Source organism: Rhea pennata, chromosome 5, assembly GCF_028389875.1.
Source record: "Rhea pennata isolate bPtePen1 chromosome 5, bPtePen1.pri, whole genome shotgun sequence".
Lineage (NCBI taxonomy): Eukaryota > Metazoa > Chordata > Aves > Rheiformes > Rheidae > Rhea > Rhea pennata.
Genome location: NC_084667.1, coordinates 5,635,433 through 5,658,189, shown reverse-complemented (window position 1 = coordinate 5,658,189; position 22,757 = coordinate 5,635,433). Strand labels below are relative to the sequence as shown.

The 22,757-nt window shown below is 36.2% G+C and overlaps 1 protein-coding gene across 9 annotated transcripts; it reads left to right on the top strand.

The window, feature by feature from the left end:
* The first annotated feature begins 3,682 nt into the window (after positions 1-3,682).
* G2E3 (G2/M-phase specific E3 ubiquitin protein ligase) lies at positions 3,683-22,579 on the top strand. 9 transcript variants are annotated; one of them, XM_062577312.1, is made up of 17 exons: positions 4,121-4,234; positions 5,028-5,263; positions 6,172-6,230; positions 6,849-6,946; positions 9,407-9,508; positions 10,082-10,206; positions 11,083-11,248; positions 11,958-12,064; positions 13,389-13,505; positions 14,688-14,812; positions 14,914-15,046; positions 15,754-15,879; positions 17,021-17,331; positions 17,976-18,157; positions 18,669-18,841; positions 20,396-20,595; positions 21,108-22,579. In XM_062577312.1, the coding sequence occupies exons 3-17, from the start codon at positions 6,194-6,196 to the stop codon at positions 21,338-21,340; spliced, it is 2,235 nt and encodes a 744-aa protein (XP_062433296.1). In that variant the 5' UTR covers positions 4,121-4,234; positions 5,028-5,263; positions 6,172-6,193; the 3' UTR covers positions 21,341-22,579. The 9 variants fall into 9 exon arrangements, with proteins under 9 accessions (XP_062433301.1, XP_062433295.1, XP_062433294.1 ...); XM_062577313.1 differs by lacking the exon at positions 4,121-4,234 and adding an exon at positions 4,251-4,396; XM_062577311.1 differs by lacking the exons at positions 4,121-4,234; positions 5,028-5,263 and adding an exon at positions 3,689-3,755.
* Positions 22,580-22,757: the final 178 nt, after the last annotated feature.

The window sequence follows — 22,757 nt, the reverse complement described above, 5'->3', positions numbered from 1 at the left end:
ATTTTATTCTAAGGGAACTCAGTTGATAATAATGCCCAGATCTCTTAAAAAATGATGCTCAAAGTATCTTGTAAAGAAAATCAGCATCATTATTCATACACTACAGACTGGGAAACTTAGAGGAAAATTAAGCAATTTTGACCGGTGCCAGAACAAGGAAAAGAACTGAGCTCTCTCAAGTAGCTCAGCTCAGTGTTCTGCCCACAGGCAGCCAGGGCTAGAGAGGCAGAATCTTTCTCCTTGGAGGTCTTTGGCTTAAATCAAGAACAAACTAGTAGTTATTGGCAGTCCGTAAAGACATATGAAATGAAACAAAATTTTCTTTTTGTAGCTTAGAGGATAGAGCCATATCACTGCGTCTTAGCTATTACAAGTAATCACATGTTTGCAGTCTGCTGAAACAATATAAAGACTCATTAGACTGCTGAACCTGATCTGCTTACTCAGTCCCTGCTGGTGTATGGTTGAATCAAAGTGACAGCCTGCCATGAAAAAATTTACTCTGCCATTGCCCAATGTTCTACCAGATTCTACAGAAAAAGAAACAGGTCAACTCTCCAGGGCAATAACTGCCATTTTTCGAAAGCATTTAATCCAAATTAAGTCATTTTTGATATTCTAGAATGTAAGTCCCACCTGTGAAGTTTTGGAGACTTAGAAAGCCATATATACCACACTGCTGCATTTTTATTCAGGGTGGGTTATCCCACCAGAAAGGAAAATGAAGTCCATAAAGATCAGAATCAAAGGAACTTGAGACCAACAGTGATTCTGACATTGTGAAGATTTGGGTCTTTGGGGGAATGTGGACATCAAACAAGGTTTAATTTTTCTTTCTATTTTCACAACAATACTGTTCAGGCAATAAGATGAACCTCACGAAGGAGACCCAATATTAAATTCCAGATTTTCCATGATAGGACAACAAAAATATATCAAATACTATTCTATTCTATTTAAAGCCAAATACAAAACATTTCTCAATCAGTATTGAGAAAATTTCCAAAAATAGGAAAGTCATCAGTAAATTGTGGACTGGTCCACAGCTAAGAAATTATTAATTACTGATAGCAATAAACATCACTCCCTAACTAGAACAATACTGGTTCAAATCTAGCTTGATCTGACTCATCGCTACCATATCAGTCATAATCTGTACACACTAAAATCTAGGACATTGAGCGAAGGGTTAGAATTGTGCTGTACTTTCAGAGCTTTCAGTCTTGGTTAATCTGTCTAAAATTTGGATGTTGAAACTATTCACTGGAGAAGTTATCCAGAGATTATTTTCAGTGAGTATACTTGGCAAACATAGTGCCCTTCTAAAAAACACATGAATAGTACACATCAGTAAGAGGCTCCTTTACTCTTTACTGGTTTTAATCAACCACAGTTGATTCACAGAATTTGTACAGCCAAGCCCTCTCCCACTCAAACCTGTCTTCCTTTGACAAGTGTACTAATGAAAATTCACTGGATTTCTTAGCTGCTAGCACTCTTTCTCCCAAGCTATTCCATGTGTTCAGTACATTTTTCCTAGTAGTAGGACAAAGTAGTACTCTACATGCTGTTCTTACCAATATCTGTGGGTGAATACAGCACTATTAAACAATTCTCTAGACAACTAAGAGTGACTTGGTACATAAGCAGTTAAAATGGAATTTCATAGGGTCTTCACCTCTGAGATATGACTGGCAGGAAAAAAAAAAGTCCTCCTTTCCTAGTTTTAAAGTGATGGAGATAAAGGATGACTTCAGGTCTTTATACATGACCCAACTGCAACTTAGCAAGAGATTAAATCATCATGGCTATATAAAATCCTCTGGCCCCCAGCAAGCAATTCTAATACTGTGGTCTTATATTGGAATGGTCTTATATGTGGTCTTATATATATTGGAATCCTCTTCTCCTATTACACTCATACCTTGGAAAGAGGAAAAATGCCTGAAGAGAAGAACAGGCAGTGTTTTCCTGTCCTTTAAAAAATAGGATGTATCTTACTGTTTGAAAAGATATTGCCACTGGTTGTTTGCATCTTAATCAAATACTTCACTAAGTAGCATCACCCACAATCTGCAGTTAAGGACTCTACAAAATACTTTCTACAAGGCAAGTATCACTGACATTTAAATATATCTTTCAAACATAAAACATAAATTATTCAAGCAAAACAGAACATTTACATCTACAGGCTAGAGTTTAATTAGATTGGGCGATGATAAATAATAAATATGTGATCATGGAAGCTCTTCTTTTATTTACTGGAAGTACAAGGAAGAGCTTCCTAAGTTTCTCTAATTAGTCTATTAGCCTAAAAATCTCAATAAATAAGTTAAAAAAAAAACCTATGTGTATCTGACCTATAACTCTTTGGTCATCACACAAAAAAGTAATTTTAAGTATTTTTAAGTATTACCCTTGTAAGAGAGTATTTTAATACTTGTAATCACTTTCACTTCAATACTGTGGTTATTCCCCCAGTCCATCTGTTAGTTGCAATTGGCTTGCCCTTAGCAGAGTGCTGGTCATCGCTCGCTGCTCAGATATACAGGAAGAGAAGGAGCATTTAAACTTTTAGCTCAGGAAGAAAAAATTATAAGCCATTTAGCTTATGTCCTATTTGAAAGGCCACGGAATGGAACAAAGTGGCATTGCATTTATATAAACACAGTAAATTCGTGACCCACGTGGAGCACAGTAATGCAGGCTGTATCCGAGCTCTGCTGGGTGAAGAAACCCCGCAGCCTCACAGCAGGAGAAGTATCACTGCCAGCCATTGCTGCTCACATACCTGCTTATTATCTGAGCAACTCCGCACCGAGACCTCAAATTGCTGTTTTGTGAGGAAACCCCTGCTGCCAAGAGGTGGTATGTTTGAACTTAAAAGACATGGGAAACAATCAGAAGAGATTTTAGATCAAAACATTCAAACAAGGACCAGAAGGGATAATAGGAGAGGACTAGGAAAAAAAATCGCGTTTTGTGGTAAACAGTGAGCTAGTACTTTTCAAAGGGACAAGTGAAAACAGAAAGAACTAATAAAGACCATGGTAAAAAAAATGCTAAGGTAAGCTGTCCACTTTTCTGTTTTTCCGACAAACAATTGAAGAATAAGGATGTGATTAGTTGCTCTCTCAACTTTTATGAGTGAACAGCCATGTAAATTAGGTATGAAAGGCCCTAAAGGCCGGGGAAGCCTCAGCGGCGGCCTGCCACACTTCGCTGCTTAGAGGAGGATGCTATTACTTGTCAGCTTTCCATATAAAGACAGGAAAATGCCTGAGGCTCCCCCATAAAATAAATAAATAAAAAATAATCCGTGAAAGCATCGCACCGAGGTACGTTCACAGGTTAGTTCTTCCCTCGGAGAGGGTACCTGGTTAAGAAAGGGCCTCCCCCACCGGCACGACAGCCAGCGCGCAGCAGCCGCCAGGCCAGCGCCCTCCCAGCGGCGCCACCGCCTGACCTGGCCTGGCCTGGCCTGGCCCGGACCGGACCGGACCGGACCGGCCCCAAGCGGCGCGCGGCGCCCCGCCGCCAGCCAGCCCCAGCCGAGCGCCGAGATCGCAAAGCTCCTCCCCACCAAAGCGGCGCGCCCGGCGGAAGCGGCCAAGTGCCGATGTGACGGATGGAGGGAGGGGCGGGGCTCGGGGCGCAGGGGGCGGGGCGGGCCCGGCCCGGCGCTTCCGGGACGCTGGCGGATGTTGGGGTTTGAATCGTCTGTCAGTTAGCGCGGGCGGCGGCGGCGGTTGGCGGTGAGTAACGCTCTGCTGGGGCCGAGCCCTGCTGCCCTTAGGTTCAGTCCTCTTGAGGCCGAGCCCGGAGCTAACGACGCCTTGCGCGGGGCGAGGAGGACTAGGCGGGGCGCTGAGGAGAGGGCCGGGGCGGTCTGGGCTGCCCTGGCAGCCGGCCGAAGGCCCTGGCGGCGGCCGTCGGCCTTCCCTGCAAGCGCGGAAGGGCGGCTCCTGCCGCCGGCGCTGCCGTGGGTGTTGCCCTTCTCAGAAGCGCTCCCTGCGTTTCGTGGCCGAGGCCTTTCGAGCTCGGGCAGTAGGTGGCCTTATGGATCGTGCTCTGTTGGGGTGGTTTTTCCTGCGTTTCCTGCGCTGCCCGGCGGTAAGGGGTTACTTTCAGGACGTAGCGCTGTTGTAAACAAACCGCGAGAAGTACCGGAGAGCCTCGCAGGTGTAGATTTAGGACACACGGTTAACTGACGGTACCGGGGAGGTGTAGCAAGGTGAATATATACCTGAGATCTTACCTCTTTTTTGCTTTTTCCGTTCTCCAGTTAAAAACATGAAAAACAGTTTGCATTCTGGAGCAGTGAAGAGACAGTTCTAGAAGAACTTAGCAAAACTTTGCGCCACTCCGACGAATTGGCCTATCTTGTTTATGCATGGTAGATAAGATTTATTTACCCTTTAGTTTTATAAACATTGGGTGATAATGTGTGCCTGTCTTGCAAATAGGCTGATACAGAATTGCTTTGTTTCTGTAGAAAGCACTGTATGACTTATGCATGGAGCCTCTATGGCTGTTCTCACAGGCCCTTTAACTTGTAAATTCGGACTGTAGGACTCAATTTCCTGAAAGAGTTTGAGAATGGCAGAAGAATTTTCTTTTTCGAGCATTTTTTTTTCCTCCCTTGCCGGAGCTAGGGAAGAGGGGGAAGGGAGCGGGTTGTTTTGAGCCAAGCATGTGCTTTCTCCATCTTGTAGGGTTTTTTTCAACACTCACTGAGCTGAGAAACCATTCTGCTGTGTTACAGATGTTTATATTCTGTTGTGTTACTCTAGTAGACTTAGAGCTGTGACCTTTTTGGGGGAAATCCGAAAGAGAAAGGAAAATATGTAAGCTGTTCTTGTGTTTTCTTATGTCCCTGAGTCAGGACCTTTTATTTTCTAATTTAGAAAAGGGGAAGTTTGTATCTGGGAGAATAGAATTCTTATTTCATTATTTTGTCTGCAACGTGTGTTCTTAAGGGTGTTTTTACTTGGTTGTAGTATTGCTTGGTTTTGTGTTTCTTTTAGAGTGTCTTCTGCAAAATTAGAACTACTTTGGGTTCCTTTAAAGAAGTGCATTTGCTCGGAATGCTTGCTTATGCCTGAGAGTTCTGCCTCCTTCCTCCCCCACCCCCACCCCTCCTTGCTCTTTGGCACAACCTCTTTCCTAAAACTCCACTCAGATGGCTGTAATGCTGTATTTGGAGTAATTGGGATTACCTTGAGAGCTGTTCCTGAAGCCATACCTGGCAGTCATCTAAATTGTAAGTATGAACGTTTTGATAGCAGGAAGTTTGTAAGACTTCCAGCTTGGAGGTTGAACTTGCTGTCGTTTGCCTTTGTACTTCCTTTTAAGGTGTTTTAAGGAAGCTGTTTACCTGCCTGCAAGGTCAAGCGTGGATCTGCAGGCAATGATGCCATAATTCTTGTCTTCCGAACTTCTTGTTATGTTTTCTTTAGCTCCATAGCAGGCCAAAGATCTTCAGATACGTTCCTAGGAGGGCTCTGTTGCACAGGCATGTGATGTTTGAAAGAAATGCAAGTTTGATGTTTCTAAACAAATTACTCTCCTCTTTAGATTATAAAACGTAGTTCTAAATAGTGCAAGTTCTCCTGTGTTTCCTTGTCTTGTATTCCTCGTTGGTTTTTTGTAGACTTGAATTGTGGTTCTTTGAATACGTGTGGTTCTTTGAATACGTCAGGATCCTGCGTTTTCTCCAAACAACGGAGAATTTTTTTTCCTTCTCATTAAGTTACTCATGTTAATAAAATCTTTAATTTGATCAGAAGTTACTGCCTTGGTTGTTCTTGAATCTTTATTTTCAATGTTGAAAATAAATTCTTCTGTCTGTGTATAAAAGTCTAATACAGCAGGTAGTTCCTTTGAAAATACAAAAATAAAGCATCTTGCTGATAATTTGAGGAAATAAGAGAGAAGTAATTAGATGCTCCATTGGTCTGGTGCATTTCTTCTGAACATCTTCATCCAGCTTTCTGAACCTCTGTCTTTCAGAAGAACAGATGAATTAGTCTTCTGGTTGTTGTTCCCATTTTAAAAATGTTAATGAGTCTTGAAACTTTTTGAATTTAAAAGAAAGTATATAGGAAAAGCAATGGTGGTCATTCTCAATGCACTTGATGTATTTAACGTATCATTTCTTTTTCATGATAGACAGCTGGAAGAATTCATTAGAATGAATGAAAACGGGCACTTTGACGTTCAAAGCCCATGTAAGTAAGACTTCTATCATCCACATCATTCATACACATCTCCAACACCAGTTATACACCATAACATAATTTGCAGCTCATTGTTATTTTGGTTCCAAAGAATGGGTGAATTTTCAAAAATCGAGTTATGTTGGTACAACATATTTCAGTGAATTAAAAATAAATAAGTACTGTGAATTTCCTTGGATTTATTCATACATTTTTTTTCACAGATACTCTAAAAAAGTAACCTTGGGAATTCAGCTGCCTAGTTACACATAGCTGTGTGAGAGACTTATCATTCAAAACTCTTTCTTAGGTTGAAGCAGTATCTCTTTTCTCATTACTATGACCATTCTTGATGTTAGAATATTGAAAATACATCTAGATTAAAAGAAAGTTTTCCATTTCTACTGAGATGTAAAGGGAAGATTGATACACTGTGTGTAGAGGTCCATTGGTGGGTTAGGAAGTGCAGAAATTAGGAAATACTCAAGGTTTGAGTTGACTCCAAGGTTGTCTCAAATCCTTGAGTGTTTTAAAACTAGTATACGTTTTAAAAGTACTTAAACTTATCACTAAGCATCCTAAAACATAAATCTATATTTTAGCATCCTAAAACATAAATCTATATTTTAGCCTGTGTTCTCTGTGGACGGACAGATGACTGCCCTGAAAAGTATGGAGAAAAAAGAACATATGTGGAATACAATCTCACTGTTCATTATTACTGTTTGGTATGTATTTGGTGTTGATGTTGGAGCTCATTTGTTTTACCTGAGGAAGAAGAAAATGCAGTGCTTATTAAGTAGTAATTACTTGTCCAGATTGTTTCTTGTTGAAAACTGAACTGTCAGCTTTGACTTGTAGGCCTAAAGGTTTGTACCTACTCATGTAAAGCAAATTAAGTAAATAAATCTCAGCAGGTTTTTATTCGGAGCTAAATTCTGTTTGTGTTCCATTTCAATTAATTAATTTAGGTAATACTCCCAAACAGTCACAGCAGCAAAGGTACATCTTAACGTCAACAATTTTATATTTGAAAATTCCACTTCTCAGTTTAGTAGTATGAGACCTACTGATAATTTACAGCTATGGTGTATGTCACAGTTTAATAAAAGTTGGGCAAAGTTACAGATATCAGTTATACTTGAACACTTTGAATCACACTTGACAGTTTCTGAAATTCATATTCTACTTAAACTACCTTTCAAACTGTAAGCTTTAAATTTCTCTTTAAAACAAAATTATTTAACAAAAAAGAGTTTTAAAACAAATAGTGTTTGAAATTTTTTTTCCAAGCTGATTAATAAGATCTCAGGAGGGCCACTAAGATGATTAAGAGACTAGAACATCTGTCTTATGAGGAAAGGCTTGAGAGAGTTGAGACCATTTAGCCTAGAGAAGAGGAGTGTGTTGGGGGGAAATCTTATCAATGCATATAAGTATCTGCAGGGAGAGTGTAAAGAGGAGAAGGCCTGACTCTTCTCAGGGATGCCCAGTGACAGGACAAAAGGCAACAGGCACAAACTGAAGCACAAGAAGTTGCTGGAATCAGAGGAAGAACTTTTACTGTGAGGGTGACTAAGCCCTGGCTAGGTTGCCCAGAGAGGTTCTGGGGTCTCCATGGCTGGAGATACTCAAAAGCTGTCTGGACATGATTCTGGGCAGACTGTTCTAGATGACCTTACTTGAGCAGTATCAAGTACAGTTTTGATTTGGGGCTTTTTGCTGGCTAGTTCTTTGAGGGTTGCATTGACTGCAGATGACTGAAAAGGTTGGATATTGAATCCTTAAAAGGTAAGTTATGCAATTTTTTTAATCAAAATTTTAGCAGTGAGAAATAATTTCAGGTCTATTTGTGGTAATTTTGTCTCATGAGGCTACATGAATTTTTTTTTGGTGCAAGAAGGGGCAGATGGGAAAGACTATATACTTTTTTTCCTCATGGAGCATAACAGCTAAGAAAGGGCATACTTTGCAAGAAGCTTGATGCATCAAAGACTCAAATTACTATTTTTTAAGGTACTTTACTGTAAGGAGCTTGCAAATATCACTTAGCTTTGGTCCTCACTCTTAAAGGAAAAAAAAAGTAATTTTATTCAAATATTTGTGAGGACTATGTAAGAAAACAGTTTTTCTAGAAAGAGGCTAGTTAGTTGTATCTCTTCGTTTTTCTTTGTTTGTCCGATACTCGGAAAAATCTCCTAATTGATTTTATTATCAAACTTCACATTTCTTAAGACTAAAAGTGTTAAGAAAGATGGCTAGAAAATAGTGCCATATTGAAATTTTACTTCTGGGGGAAAAAAAAACGTAAAACGAGATTAGAATGTGTATAGGAGGTATCGTAGTCATGAAAACTCTTAGTTATTTCGAAGTCTGTGATGTAATTACCTTCCTAAGTAACTGTTGAATCTAAACTCAGTCTTCTGAGCTGTCAGTGAATTTGATTCTGTTTTTACTTAATCCTCTTCCTGAGTGAATTGCCTTCCTCTTAGGTTACCCTTCAGTATAGATCCCACTGTGCTTCATTATCTCCTCAACACAATCCCCATTCACATGAATGGATTAAACTAATTTTTTCTCTGAAGTTTTAAATACTGAAAGTAATTGTTTGATAATTATCCGAGTAGTCCCTGTACTTCAAAAAGGAAGTTAAAATACACCATCTTGGGTTTTACAATATCACATAGGACTTTGATAGTATGAAACTCAATGATTCTTGCTTGTCTGCATGCATATATATACTTCCTGAATTGATCTTTGATAATGACAAGTAGCAGGCTAATTTGTATAGTTGTTGTATTCATTTTTGTATCAGTGATTACGCTTCTCTGTTATCTCATGCAAGACAAAAATACCAAGTTATTTTGGATCAGTTTTTTAATCGTTGCATGTATCTATAAAATAGAATTAATTACCTGTAATCTAAAGTAAATTACATTTATTGATGTTATGCTTCAGAGTCCTTAGGCCTAGACTAGATATGATAAAGCTCTTAGAAATATAAATCAGCTGTGACAGACTTCAGCAGTGGTTTCAATGTCAGTGTACTTGGAGCCAGAAAGAGCCTATTCTACTCAACAATAAAAGCTGTATTAGAACACTTCTTTGCTAGTCAACAAACATGGCACAGGTAATCTTAATACTTTATGTAGTTGTTTTTTTTTAAAAAAAATGCTTTATTTTTGTAGTTGATGTCAAGTGGCATTTGGCAGCGAGGGGAAGAAGATGAAGGTGTATACGGCTTTTTAATCACAGATATAAGAAAAGAAGTAAATAGAGCTGCAAAATTGGTAAGAATTAACTATTTGATTTACAAAGAAAAACCATCAACTCTTTATTAAGTGCAGTTCCTATCGTGTGTGGGTTTTTTAGTTTTTGTTTCCCAGTGGGCAGTGCTGAGCACCTATACCAGCATCTAAATTAGACGATTTAAATAATGTTTATATTGGGTTCCTAGAAGCAGCAAGGGACAGTAATACAAAACCTGTATTTTTCTTTATATTGCAAATAAATGGATGACAGCAGATTGTATGTGCCTTGCCTCACAACATCTGTTAAGTCTTAAACTGATCTTATATAGTTTTGTAGATGTAACTAAAGTGTAGCTACCAGTTTAATAGTTTGTATTTCAGCTTCCATGTCACAGTCAACACAATCAGAAATTCTGTAAAATAATTATATAACTTTAAGACTTGAAATAAATCTAAAATGCAAGCAAATACTCATCATTCCTACTGGCTTTCCTAATAGTTTGTTACTGATACTTTATTTCTTGCACATTTTTTACTGGTTTTCTTTCGTTTATATTCCTGTAATTTTACTTGGACTTTAATTCTTTTATTTCTAAAACAAATTCTTCTTAGAAATGTAATATCTGTAAGAAGAAAGGTGCTTCAATTGGATGTGTAGCTCCCAAATGCAAGCGAAGCTACCATTATCCCTGTGGGGTCCAAAAGGAATGTATTTTCCAGTTCATGGAAGACTTTAGGTAAGCTGGGGCGGGGGAGGGGAGGTTTGTTACTCTTTCACTTTCATAATGATACTTTTCTGTTAATCAGGATATGATTTCTTTTTACATGGTTGCTTTTTCTATTAAAACATTGTTTCAAACTATATGAAGTATAAATGACGTAGATAACTGATTTGTAGAACATGTGAAGGTCAAGCAGTTACATTACATACCTAAAATATATAAACTAAATTTGCATTGCTTTTAAAGATATAATTCCATGCTTCTAGAAATAGTTAAACTGTCTATAAAACCACTTGAATTTTGAAAGTAATTGTAAAATGTTTAGGGCACTTCCCCCCCCCCCAAACACACACATTGGTTTGTGTGATTCTGTGTTTGTTAAAATGGCAAGTAAGAACCTTTTGCTCCTTTCTTTCCTTCTCTTGGTTTGACTGCCTCTCTCAGCAGTCAAAACACACTGCATGCCATTCCATTGTGTTTCAAAACATAAAACTTCTGGAACTGGTGTCGAAGAGACTACCGGAGAAATGGAGTTGATATCGTACATATAAAAGGTTATTTTCTTTTACTACCATCTTCATAACATCCTGATGGTAGTCAAAATAGTCTTCAGTGCATTTGATAAGACTTTTTATTCTTTCTACTGGAAGTTGAGTTTGCAGGGTTGGTAGATGGAAGTTTGGGAGGCAGTTATTTAACTTAGTGTAAAAACATGAGTCATATTTAGTAGAGTCACGCATATGGGAAAACAATGCCTTTTCAAAAGGGTTTATTTTAAAATGGAACTTCATTGCAAATAAAAAGATAGGATATTAATTTAGCTATCTTTATTTTTTATGATAAACATTCTTAATCTTTTTTTATAAGAGAAATTTAAATGATTATTTTTAGGTCTTACTGTTGGGAACATAAACCAGTCCAAAAGTTTTCAGTTAAGGAGTCTAAAGAATCTTCACAGTGTACAATATGCCTGGATTTGGTTGAACAGCTTCCACTGTACAGTGTACTGAAAAGTCCTTGCTGTAAAAATGCTTGGTTTCATCGCGAATGCTTGCAGGTAATGCAGGTCCTTCCTTTCTTTCCTCTGTGCATTCATGGAGATCACATTTTTGTTACTTATTTGAAGTAACAGAGCAGCTGCTTAAAATTAGGTAAAATTACGTGGGATTAATGTTGGCAATAGATGTGAAAATAAACTAGCTTAGAGAGATGATATTAGAATTGCAATTTGGAGAGTGGAGTCTCGCAAGAAGGATGTGGTGGGGGGTCTGTTTGGGTTTTTTCTTTTTTTGTTTTTTGTTTTTTTCCCCTCTCCATGTTTCTGCGTGTGTGATCACCTCATGGCTTTAGTTATTTTCAGGTATTTGAGGAAAAAGTCTAATCTATATAGCTACCTTCTTCCAGGTCACAACACACAGAATCTAAATGCTAAAAATGTCACTTAACCATGATCGATGCTTTTTGCCCAAGCCTATCACTGGAAATAAATTAGAAAGTTCTTTTTGTAAGCCAAAATTCCTAGATCTGGAGAAGTTGACTGAAAAGAAAGAGTGTGCTTTTGTTTATGAACCTGATTGTTGGATGTGAACTAAGTCACTTATGCTCTAAAGGAACAGAAAATACCCAACATTTGCTTTGAAGTCAAGTAGTTGACCCAAGCATGAATGAAATGCTTATAGATACGGAAGCATTATTTGTTGGCATCTTATGAGTGGTAATAATTCAGTAATTGGTTTGGTTTTTGTTTTGTTTTTTTCCTGGCACAGTATCAAGCGTTGAGTGCTGGGGTGTTTTTCTTTAGGTGTACAGTATGTAATAACAAGGACAAATTTCAGAAAGAAATGTTGAGAATGGGCATACACATTCCAGAAAAGTAAGTAATTTTGTAAATAATCCCTGTTTTATAAAAACTTACTTTGATAAGGTATGAAACAATTTTTTTGTTTATTCTGTACAATTGCAAGCCCATGAAACCTCAGCACTAACTTCAGTGTAAAAGTGTTTGTTTTAGTAAAAACTAGCCTGTTTCCTTTCATGCATCAAAATGTAGAAGGTCAAATCAGTCACCTCAAACGCAGAGCAGGAGACTAATTTTTTGAAAGGTCATTTTCAATGCAGTCATTCAACCAGGGACACATTTAAGATCTCGACATTTTTTTTAAATATGATCCTTTCACACTAACACAAGAGGTTGATAAGTGTATTTGCTCTGTCAGACTGACTTTAAATTATGTATTTGAATATCTGTCCATCCAGTATTATCATCCTCTGATTACTCATCTATTCATTGTTCTTCCAAGGGATTGTAAGGATATATTTAGTATGTAAACACCTTCCAAAATTATAAGCTGATTGTTACAATAGTTTCCACCATTTAGTGGGGCTCAAAATAAGGCAAAAACTAATCATTAATGTTTATTTGGTAGAATTATGCTTTAATAGCTATTAGTCTCTTCAAAGACTGTTAATTCCCTCTTGAGACCAAAATACAAGATTTTGGGGAAGACCAGTCAAAATAGTTAATGTATTTTGCCATACTGGCCTGGCAAGTAGTGAGTTGTCTTTCATAATACCATTTTTGGTGATAATTTCATTGGACTGTCAAAACTAATGCTCTTGTCTGCTATGAGAAAGTGGAATATGAGACAGGGGAGGAACAAGCATTGAGACAGAACAAATAATCAAATTAATGTTAGGCAGTGAAAAGTCTGCCAGTGCATATTTTAGGGTAGAATTTGTGTTATTCCTACCTCAGGAGTTCCCTGGACAGTGGAAAATAAAAACACTGTGTAGCTGATGTGGGAATGTGAAGACTTAATAAAGGGAGTTTTCATGTACTTTATCAGGGAAAAAATCTTTATGTCAGACTGATTTCCTAGGAAAGATGTTTACATTACTGTGATACCTAGTAATATAAAAACCAAAATGCTTAGAAATTAGTAAGAGGGCTAATCTTATAGATATTAAGATTGACTTCAGTCTTGCAAGATTATTTCAGCCTAGTTTTCCTTTTTTCTTCACCTTTCCCAGTTGTCTGTTGTCCAAATATTACACGATTGTTGTCTGAAATAACATAATTTGGTTCCTGTTGCCCCATCTTCATGCACCTATTATAAAGGTGAAATTGTGTTTTTTCAAAGACAGAGTAACCAGTTTAAACAGAGTTCCACAGATTTCCACATTGTCATTGCTTATAGGGATGCATCTTGGGAACTTGAAGAGAATGCATATCAAGAACTACTGCAATGTTATCAGCACTGTGACATTAGAAGATGTCTCTGCAAGAAAGGAAGAGACTATAATGAACCTGATAGGTATGATAGTTGTCTTTAAAATAAATAAATAAATAAATAAAATAAAATCTGTGCCAAGTTACATCTCCCTACATTCTGTAATACTTTTCAGCATCAGGTTTAAAGTCAAGACACTATTTCCAAATAAACTGGGAAGCTAGACCTAGCTTATAAGTAGTTGTGTATGATAAATCTACTTTATGAGTGACAGTCAAGTTTTTGTACCACTTGATAGCCAACTGAGTCTATATTATTGAAAGTGAGGTTTTGGTTAGAAAATTCTGCCAGTGACAGTGTGATCTTGGTCAGTGTTTTGGAGGCTAGTTCCAGTCACTTAACGAGGGAGGGCTGTAAGCTATCCTCTGCACCCAAATGGCAGCTAGAAATACGGCGATCTCTTAATGAGAGGCTTGAGTGATCACAGACCATTTCTGCTCTGACACTTGTTTAATTTTCACTCAATGCATTCATTTTCTGTCTTGTTTATCATTTTTATTTGTGTGCTGCTTCTATATCTTCTGTTGGGATTAGTATACTCAAAGCTATCAAGCAGGGCCCCTGCCTTGCAAATTTGTTTCCGTTGTAATGTGGTAGGTTATTTCCCATAGACAGGTATGTTAACTTTTCTTTGTACAGGTTTGGCCAAGCATCATTCTTACGTACTTACGTGTCTTAGGATTGTCTTATTGTTTAAGAGCTATACCTTTGGCTTCCAGCGTTTGAACTAGTATCACGTTGTTCCATTATAATATGCTTAAGCAAAGTGTAATAAATGTAGACAAGTAACTTAACAAATATTTAAGTACTGTCATTAATAAAGAATCTTATTCACAACGTGTAAAGATAATCTCCTTACTGTACAAAATTTGGCATTTGGAAATGCTGAGGAGTGGGTCCTGTAAAATGAGAGGGATGTTGCTGGCTAGCAACATGAGCTGAAAATACTAACTGCAAACTATTGTCATGGCTGGGGGGGGGCAGTAACTCATAGCTTCTTTTAATACAAGGTGCTAGAACATGGGTGGTTTTTTCCCATTGTATGCTGGAATGGTGACTACATCTTCTCTGAAGAAATTTTCCCTTGGTTTGAAAAGTTAATCTTTGTTAGTTTAGTGCCTAGATCAGATCTATTGTTGAATATTCCTCATTCTAATTACCATTATTCTTGTGTCTAATTCTAAATACACGAGTTTTTAATTTTAGTAAATGGGAAATAAAGCGTTGTCAGTGTTGCGGTTCCCGTGGCACTCACCTGGCCTGTTCATCTATGAAATCATGGGAACAAAATTGGGAGTGCATGGAGTGCAGAAGTATCTTTGCAAAATCAGGTAATGTTACAAATGTTACGGTGACTTTAAATAATTATTTTAATCAGGTGTTAAATAAACAGCTAGCAAACTCATTAAACTATATTAATTTAATTGTACAGGGAACTATAGCAAACAGCAAAAGCGTTCTTTGGCTACTTCTGAAAAGACAGATGGGACAACTTGTTTGATGGAAGAGCCTTCTCCAAAGAGTCCTCGGCAGTCATCTGGATCTCAACACAGCTATCTCCTCCAGTGTGTAAATCTTTCTGTTTTCAAACTGAAACAGGTTATAACATAATGTCTTAGGATGAGGAAATGATGGCTTATTATGAAGGAAAGACTCAAATTTGCAACTCAGTAAAAGTAGCAAAACTTGAGTAAAAATGTTTAGTGATTGAAGTTTTGAGTAAGCTGTAAATTTTGCGTAGATTTGCTATTGACTGCATACAAATTCACACTGAGTGGCATCTAAACCAGTTTTTAGGTTGACACGTAAAATTAGAAGCTTCTACAAGCAATCTAAACAATTTAGAGGAAAATTTGAATGTACAAATGGCAAAACTTCAAGCTGTGGTTGCTTAACAGTTTTCTGTTTTTTCTAGCACGGTAATAGTGTGCTAGAAATCTAGATATAAATCATATTTTTCTCTGCAGTAATAGACTTTAAGTCCGTGTAAACTGGTATTTTGAAATCTTTTTTTTTTTAATTACTGTTTTGGTCAGGACTTCCATTTCTAATATAGGATGCAACTAAATAGACCCTTAAAACCATGACCTAATGAAAACACTGCATACTGTCTCTAAAACTGTAGTTCAACTACTGATAGACTTCATTTAAATGAACATGCAAATGACATTTAGTATTGAACAGAGAGGAGAATATATTTCTATCTTCAAATAAAAAGTGCTCATGCATTCTTCAGTTGTAACTCCTCTTTAAATATTTTTTTTCCTTGTAGATCATCAAAGATAATGTGCCAGAGCAACTTGACTCCCTGCTCGCGCCTAGAACTTCCAGCATCCAACAGAATGACAATGTCTTTATCTCCACTCATGTCAAACAGGAACTGGTCATTGAGGAAAAAGTATTTTCTCTTTAATTTTCTTACCCTGAAGAATGCTCTAGTGCTTGGTTTTAAGTCCTATTTTCTACAGAACATAGCCCAATCATATTGTACCTAATAATAATTTTGTCACTAAAAAAAATGGAATGGTTACTCTTAAGAACTGAAGTCATAAGTTTGTAAAGGCTTCTGTTTCTAAATGCTCAGGGTATAAAAATTGAAATTTTACTGAAATGTTTTGAGCAGTGAAGGGATCAAAAATCTGGAATATATATTTTGTGTTACTCCAGCATGATTAGCCACTTTTGGAGGACATTAAAAAAGATCCTAGCTACTTTCTTAAAAGTAAACGTGTTGTGAATTTTCAGTGCTTTTGCATTTGCAAGGGCTAGTTTGTGATTTTGCTAAAATCAGTGGTTAAATGACATGTTCTAACATAGTATATTTAAGGATGCAAAACTGTTTCTTACTGTTAGTACCTAATTCATGAATTCTACCTATAATATGTGACCAAATTCTGATGAGGGAATTAACTACTTCTAGTAGACGGTATACCTAAATAGTTTTCCCTGAGAGTTAGAAAATGAAAATTTTATTTGACTGGGGCCTAGTTTTTTTTTTTTTTTTTTTTTTCCCCCTTTTTTTTCTTTAATGAGCTGCACCACTTGTTCCACCGAAATTTTTGATTATGATGATAAAGAAATACTAGTGAATAGCTGACAGGGACTGTCAACTGATAGGCTATTCTAACGTGGTTGCAAAACAACTCTTGAACGCAAACATGATGATTTCTTCAATTTTTTGCTTGTTATCCAAAACTGGAATGATGGTGCAAGTGTTAAGTTGGGCTATACTGTATATACTTACTATATAAGTTGGCAATAATTCTTTTAAGAAAATAACTATTCATGTTAAACCAAAGTAATTAGTTCTATTTCCATTTTCCCCAAATTCTTAAGAGTTTCTTTAAAGTAATTTGCCAGGTCAGAGTTAAAATTCAAAGAACTTGCATGAAATGTTTTACTAGTATAATTTAGGGTGCCATCTAAAGGTACTAAAGTGTTCAAGCAGATTTTTTTTCCCCATAAAAGAATTTACAGTGTTTTCAGTATAACTGCTGTTAATCATGAATCATGTGGAAATACGTGCAACTTTCTTGTAGGCATCTAAGACAGCAAAGAAGGGAAGTATCTGATATACTGAAGGAATTAAAGCTACAAGTTAATACAAAAACTTCAAGGCTTAACATCAATACAGAAAATATCTGGAACAGTGCTTTAAAGGGATTTAGACAGCGCAACTTCAATCCTACAAATTCCATTGAAATAAAGTTCACAAACTGCAAAAACAGATTCAAGACAGTTAGTTTTGATGGATCCAAACATCATTTCTTCCAGTTATTAATGCTTCATCTTCAGAACTCATCACTGTTTGAGGGCTCTTCTGTAAAGAATCTATCCCTTGATTCTCAAGGTAAATGCTCTGTTCAAAAATAAATAAATGTAATTATGTAAATTTAAACACTGTAAAAATTTCAGTGTGATTGTTAAAAATCATAACCCCGAAAGATAGAAAATTTTGTGTATCATTTTGATTTTACTGTTAAATGGTATGGGTTTTTTGTAATAATGAACACATTTGTTTAAAGACAGATAGTTTAAATGTTTGGTGTAGTTGAAAAAGTTGATAATAAGCAATAGAAAAATGTAAGCATATGATTAGTCTCGGAACTTAGGTATTTGTTTTCTGCAAATTAATTTCTTCCTTTCTGATTCTGATGCTCACTTTTCTCAAATTGCTAGAAAATTTATCCTAAGCATATTCCCTGGAGATCCAAAGCTAGATTTTTTTGAGTTCTTATGCCTGAGAATAAAATGCACATTGGGTATAATCTGGAAGAGGAAGCTACATTTCCTCCTAAACCTCAGTAGGACTGGAAGAGTTAAATAGCTGGTACTTCTATGTAAAAATTACCAATTTTATTGTTTAAACCAGCAAGAAATGACAAACTTTATATGTGATGTTTCCTAAATTGAAAAGAAATTGTGTTATGAGATCTTCCTACAAATTCATCAGGATTACAACAGATTTTTACATGTACTTTATTTCGTTTGCAGCTGTAAAAGAGAATCTCTATTTTGAAGCTGGCAAAATGATTGCAGTTTCTTTGGTTCACGGTGGCCCATCTCTTGGCTTCTTTTCCAAAACGTTGTTCAATTGTCTTGTCTACGGTCCAGAGAACGTGAAACCAGCCTTGGAAGATGTTGCTGATGTTGGTGTAGCACAAACAATAAAAAAGGTAAATAAACTCATTAGCACATTCTTGGTTTTGAACCTGAAAATACTAGATTGATGGTTGGAATTTAGATAGGACGTGGTTCAGAATTTAGAACTTGTAAATCAGAATTGTGTTTAAATTGTTTCTCAGACATAATAAGCCTTTAAAATGTTTTACCTCAATAGTGATCAGTGATAACGCCACACTTCTGTGTGGTTAATTCTACTTTTGTTGGAAATTTTACCAGTAATATCAGCCATAGTTCTTCTTTAGTATAACTAGTATTACATGGTAGAATAACATAGGCCAGCAGTGGGACTTTTTCACAGCTACATCTGCTTTTGTATAAAAATTGTTGTTGATAGCTATTTTGAATAAAAGAAATGGGATGGGTTTTTTATACTTACTAAAAGGAACAAAAGTTGTTCAGGTCTATAACGAGTGACTTATTTAATATAACTTCAGTTCAAATAAACTGCTTTTACATATAAGTACATGCAATAACATTTATAACTCTTATGTTCTAATACAGATAAAGTATTCAAATAGTCTATCCAACCTACAGTCAACAGTACATGACTGCTATGAATTTCTTGCTGCTGCTGGATGTTTAAGACCTGTAACAGCTTTGTGTGACAAAAATATGCTGGTGAATGACATATTGATCCATCATGTAATCAAGAGAATTATTTCTCCTTTGGAAAGGTTTGTTTTGTTCGTGAGTTTTTAAACTTGCTGGATTTTTCCTTACTGAAATACTAAATAAGATGTTGCTAAAACTAAATTTTACACATTCATGCTTATTCTCCGTTCTTGTATTTTAAACATTACAAAGAGGGGAGACTGACAATTGTAAACTGTAGCTTCAAAAAGACCTTTGCATATTAAATCCATATTTGGTTTTAATTCAGAATTGCTCAAAGTAAGAATTTTTTAAGTCTTAAATATTTTTAGACATTAAATGAATTTTCCAGAGTGCTAACTATGGTGTTGGTACATGCCACTATGATGGTGATTGTGTGCATAGATGTAGGCTGGCCTACTTCAGAGTGTAAGCAGTTCTGAAAAGCTTGTTAAGTATAACAGTATCCCAACTATTCCACTTGGTTTCTGAAATTGATGTTTTCATGCTGAGGCAATGACTTCAGCGAGCTAAGAAAGTTGCAGGTTTTGATCTTTTTTTTTTGGGGGGGGGGGCGGCATCTGGTCCATTGAATTCATCTGCTCAGTAAAGAAGCTTTTAAATTTTCCAGTAAATGTGGTTGGACTTATTTTTAATGCATTTATGGCGTTACCTTGGACAAATTTGAATTGACTGAATCTCCCAAAGCGCTGTGAAAAACTGATTCTGTATATAAGGTTTTTCTGACAACTTAGACTTGAGTAGTGTTTCAGTCAAAGCCATTTGTGGCTTGTTTGACCTATTTTTCACATTTTGAACTAGTGAGTTAAAAAGTAAAGGCAATAATTAGTTTGTTTGTTTATGGAGGAAATTTGTTGTTGGATATTTTTGAGATGGCCTTAATATGCACAAAAGCAAGCGCAGAGAAAATTTGTGTCTATTATCAAGATCTAAATGTAAATGAAGAGCGAGTTAGTTGCTTTGGCCCTTAACATTGTACATCACTGACCGGATAATCCCAGCATGTGTGTGTTCTGAATTTTACTGATTCAGCCTTTTGATCTCTTAAATAATGAGTAGACAGCTTATGTCAAATTTTAATTCAGAATTAATATGATAGTTAAGCACCTTTCAAATTGGCTTTACAATTTATGCAGCAGAACCTGCAGAGCTGCTGTTAAAACATATGTAAGTAATACCGTGCAGACTCCAGAAGCCAAGTGAAGTCTAGCTTTTAAGAGACTTAGTCATGCCTGAAGACAAGGAATTTAAACTGTTTTCTCAAAGGGGCTATTTGTAACAGACGGGTTCAGTATGTTGTCGCATAAAAATTAAAAGCAGACAATGTTCATACAGTCAAGCATCAGAGAAATAAAAGCTCATTTCTGCATATTGCTTCTCATTTTCCCAAAGAACTCCACACAAACTCAGATTTTAACAATCTGATTATCAATCTAAACTAGTTTTCCAAGATCAAAATAAAATGGTACTATGTATACCTTATTGACAAGATTTGGACAGTGTACAGATTTAGAAACTTTCTTATTGCCAGTCTTACAGCTTTGTAAAACACAGAGTAGAGTTAACTACCTACATACTTTCTGATGTAGCCTCTTTTTGCTTTTCTTTGCTCCTAGTTTTAAGCAAGGTTTAAAAACACTCGGTGTGCTAGAGAAAATGCAAGCGCATCCAGATGCGTTCTCCAGCATATTTTGTCACAAACCTGAAAGACTTTCAGCAGAAACTCTTTGTGATCTCTTTACCATTGATTGTTCATCAGATAAAAATAAAGTTGAAGGTGCTGATTTTTGGATGGGTTATTTGCAGGATGTGGAAAGTAAGTAATTTTTCTCCATTTCTTCACTGTTCTGGGTGTTTAGGAGCTGCTGTATGTGTAGGATTTGGTTTTTAGAGTTTGGTGTGGTAAATAAACTGACAGTGACCTCAAAACCTTGTAACTGTTTCTCCTTTTCCCTCTTCCTTCCCAAACATAATTTCTGAAACTGCCCAATTACAATCAAATTTGAGCAAAGTAGATAGCTGAAAGATTGATACTAGCACTCCTGTCAGTTTTAGAAAATAAGTTGAGTGGCAAAGAAGAGAGATCCTTTTAATCTTGTTACTTTGGCTCTGCTTGTAAGCTCCTCTTTAATTAGTCTCAGAATAAGAACGGATAGAAAATGGGTTTCACTGGTCTTCCTTCTTGCAGAAGAGATTCTTCTGACTTTAGATTTTTCTGAACTAAATTTCACAGGCTTATTTTGTTTTTGTTTTGTTCTGTCTAACATTTATCATATGGGATATAGTTTGAATAATAGGAAATGATGATATAATAATCCTCTTTTTTAGGTGGAGAATCTGTAATAACACTGGAGGACATTCTGCTCTTTGGAACAGGCTCTATTTCTATACCACCCATTGGTTTTGATCCTGAACCCACTGTTAAATTTTTGCACAAAAGGTATCCTGTTGGAAACAGACTCCGTAATTGCCTAGAGCTCCCAATAACAAAGACATATGAGCAGTTTAAAAGCAAAATGGAGTTCACCATCAGAAACACACTAAGAGTAGAAAGAGAATAGGTATTTTTGTTATGAAACTGAATGCTGAAAACTTTCAGTTTTTCTGTGGGAGTATGTGCTTGCAAGTTGTTACTACATTTTCAGACAGCGTGCTTTCTGCCTCTTTCCAGTTTTCCCCCTGAAGATATGCTAAAAGTAGTAATTGTGCAAGATGGAAAATAATTTTCAAATGTAAATTTGATACTTTCTGTTGAATCATTTTCATGTTTGAAGTTGGCTTCAAGAGCCAGCAGTCTCTTGCAGCACAGTCCTTAAAAATTGGTACTCTTGCTATAGACAGATGTGAAATGTTACATATCTCCAAGACATTTTAGCTATTTCCAAGACCTAAATATGTATATATTACATACTTCAGTAACTTATTTATCAAAGTCCAATCAGGTGCATTTTAAAGATAACTGCTGTAGAGCCTCGTCTCAAGTAAAACTGTGATGCAGTTTTTTCCTGTTGTTCCTTATATACTTTTTCAGTAATCTTTTCATTGATTCACTTACATTTTGATTCCTTTAAGCCTATGAAAGTTAGGAAACATGGAGTTGTAAAGGTGTTGTTTAGTGCATTAAAATATAACTGAAATCTGGAGAAAATCTAGACAAAATAAGTACAAGAACAAAATCTGATTTTTAACTTGTTTTTGCTGTTAAATAAAATCTTTGGCATTTGCACACGTTTCTGCATTATACTGTTATACGATGATTGTTAACTTCCCATATAGCCAAAACAAACGCTGAGGTAAATCTTTAATATGCAAAAGTAAGTGATTTTAAAAAAAATAAATATAAAAATCATTGACTATGAAAGCTGTGCATAAAATCTTATTGCTCATTAGAACATGGTGCTACTTCTTGCATGAAGTCAGTATTTTTGTAGGACTATGTCCTGAAACTGATCTGTTAAAGTACAGTGTCAACCATCAAATTTTTTCTGAGTGCTTGACACTTTTTTCTAGCTTTTATTCTAAGCTCCTTCTTTTCAATTTGCTTTTTGAGCAACTTGAACTGTATAAAATATTTTGTAATTCTGCAGTATTTGTATAAATAATAAGCTATGAAAAATCAGTATGTCTACAGGTGTCTGGATCAACAAATATTTGGCCTTAATGAATATTCAAGTGTTATCAGTAGTAAAATTCCTATATGGAACCACCTTAATGTTACTGATATTCAAATTGTGAAACTTAAAGGAAGATTTTTTAAAAATGGATTCAAGTCTTCTGAAATTGTTTTTTCCTGTATTAGTTTGGTCCTCTATACTATGATCTATACATAGTACATCTATATATAGATCAATCTGTATGTATAACCTCTTTATGTTCTTCAAAATACCGAGAAGTAAGTAATCTTCCGCTTCTGTTAATAAATTTTGTTTATAATTGAAAATACAAGCAGGATTACTTACCTTTTGAATGTTTTGGCAG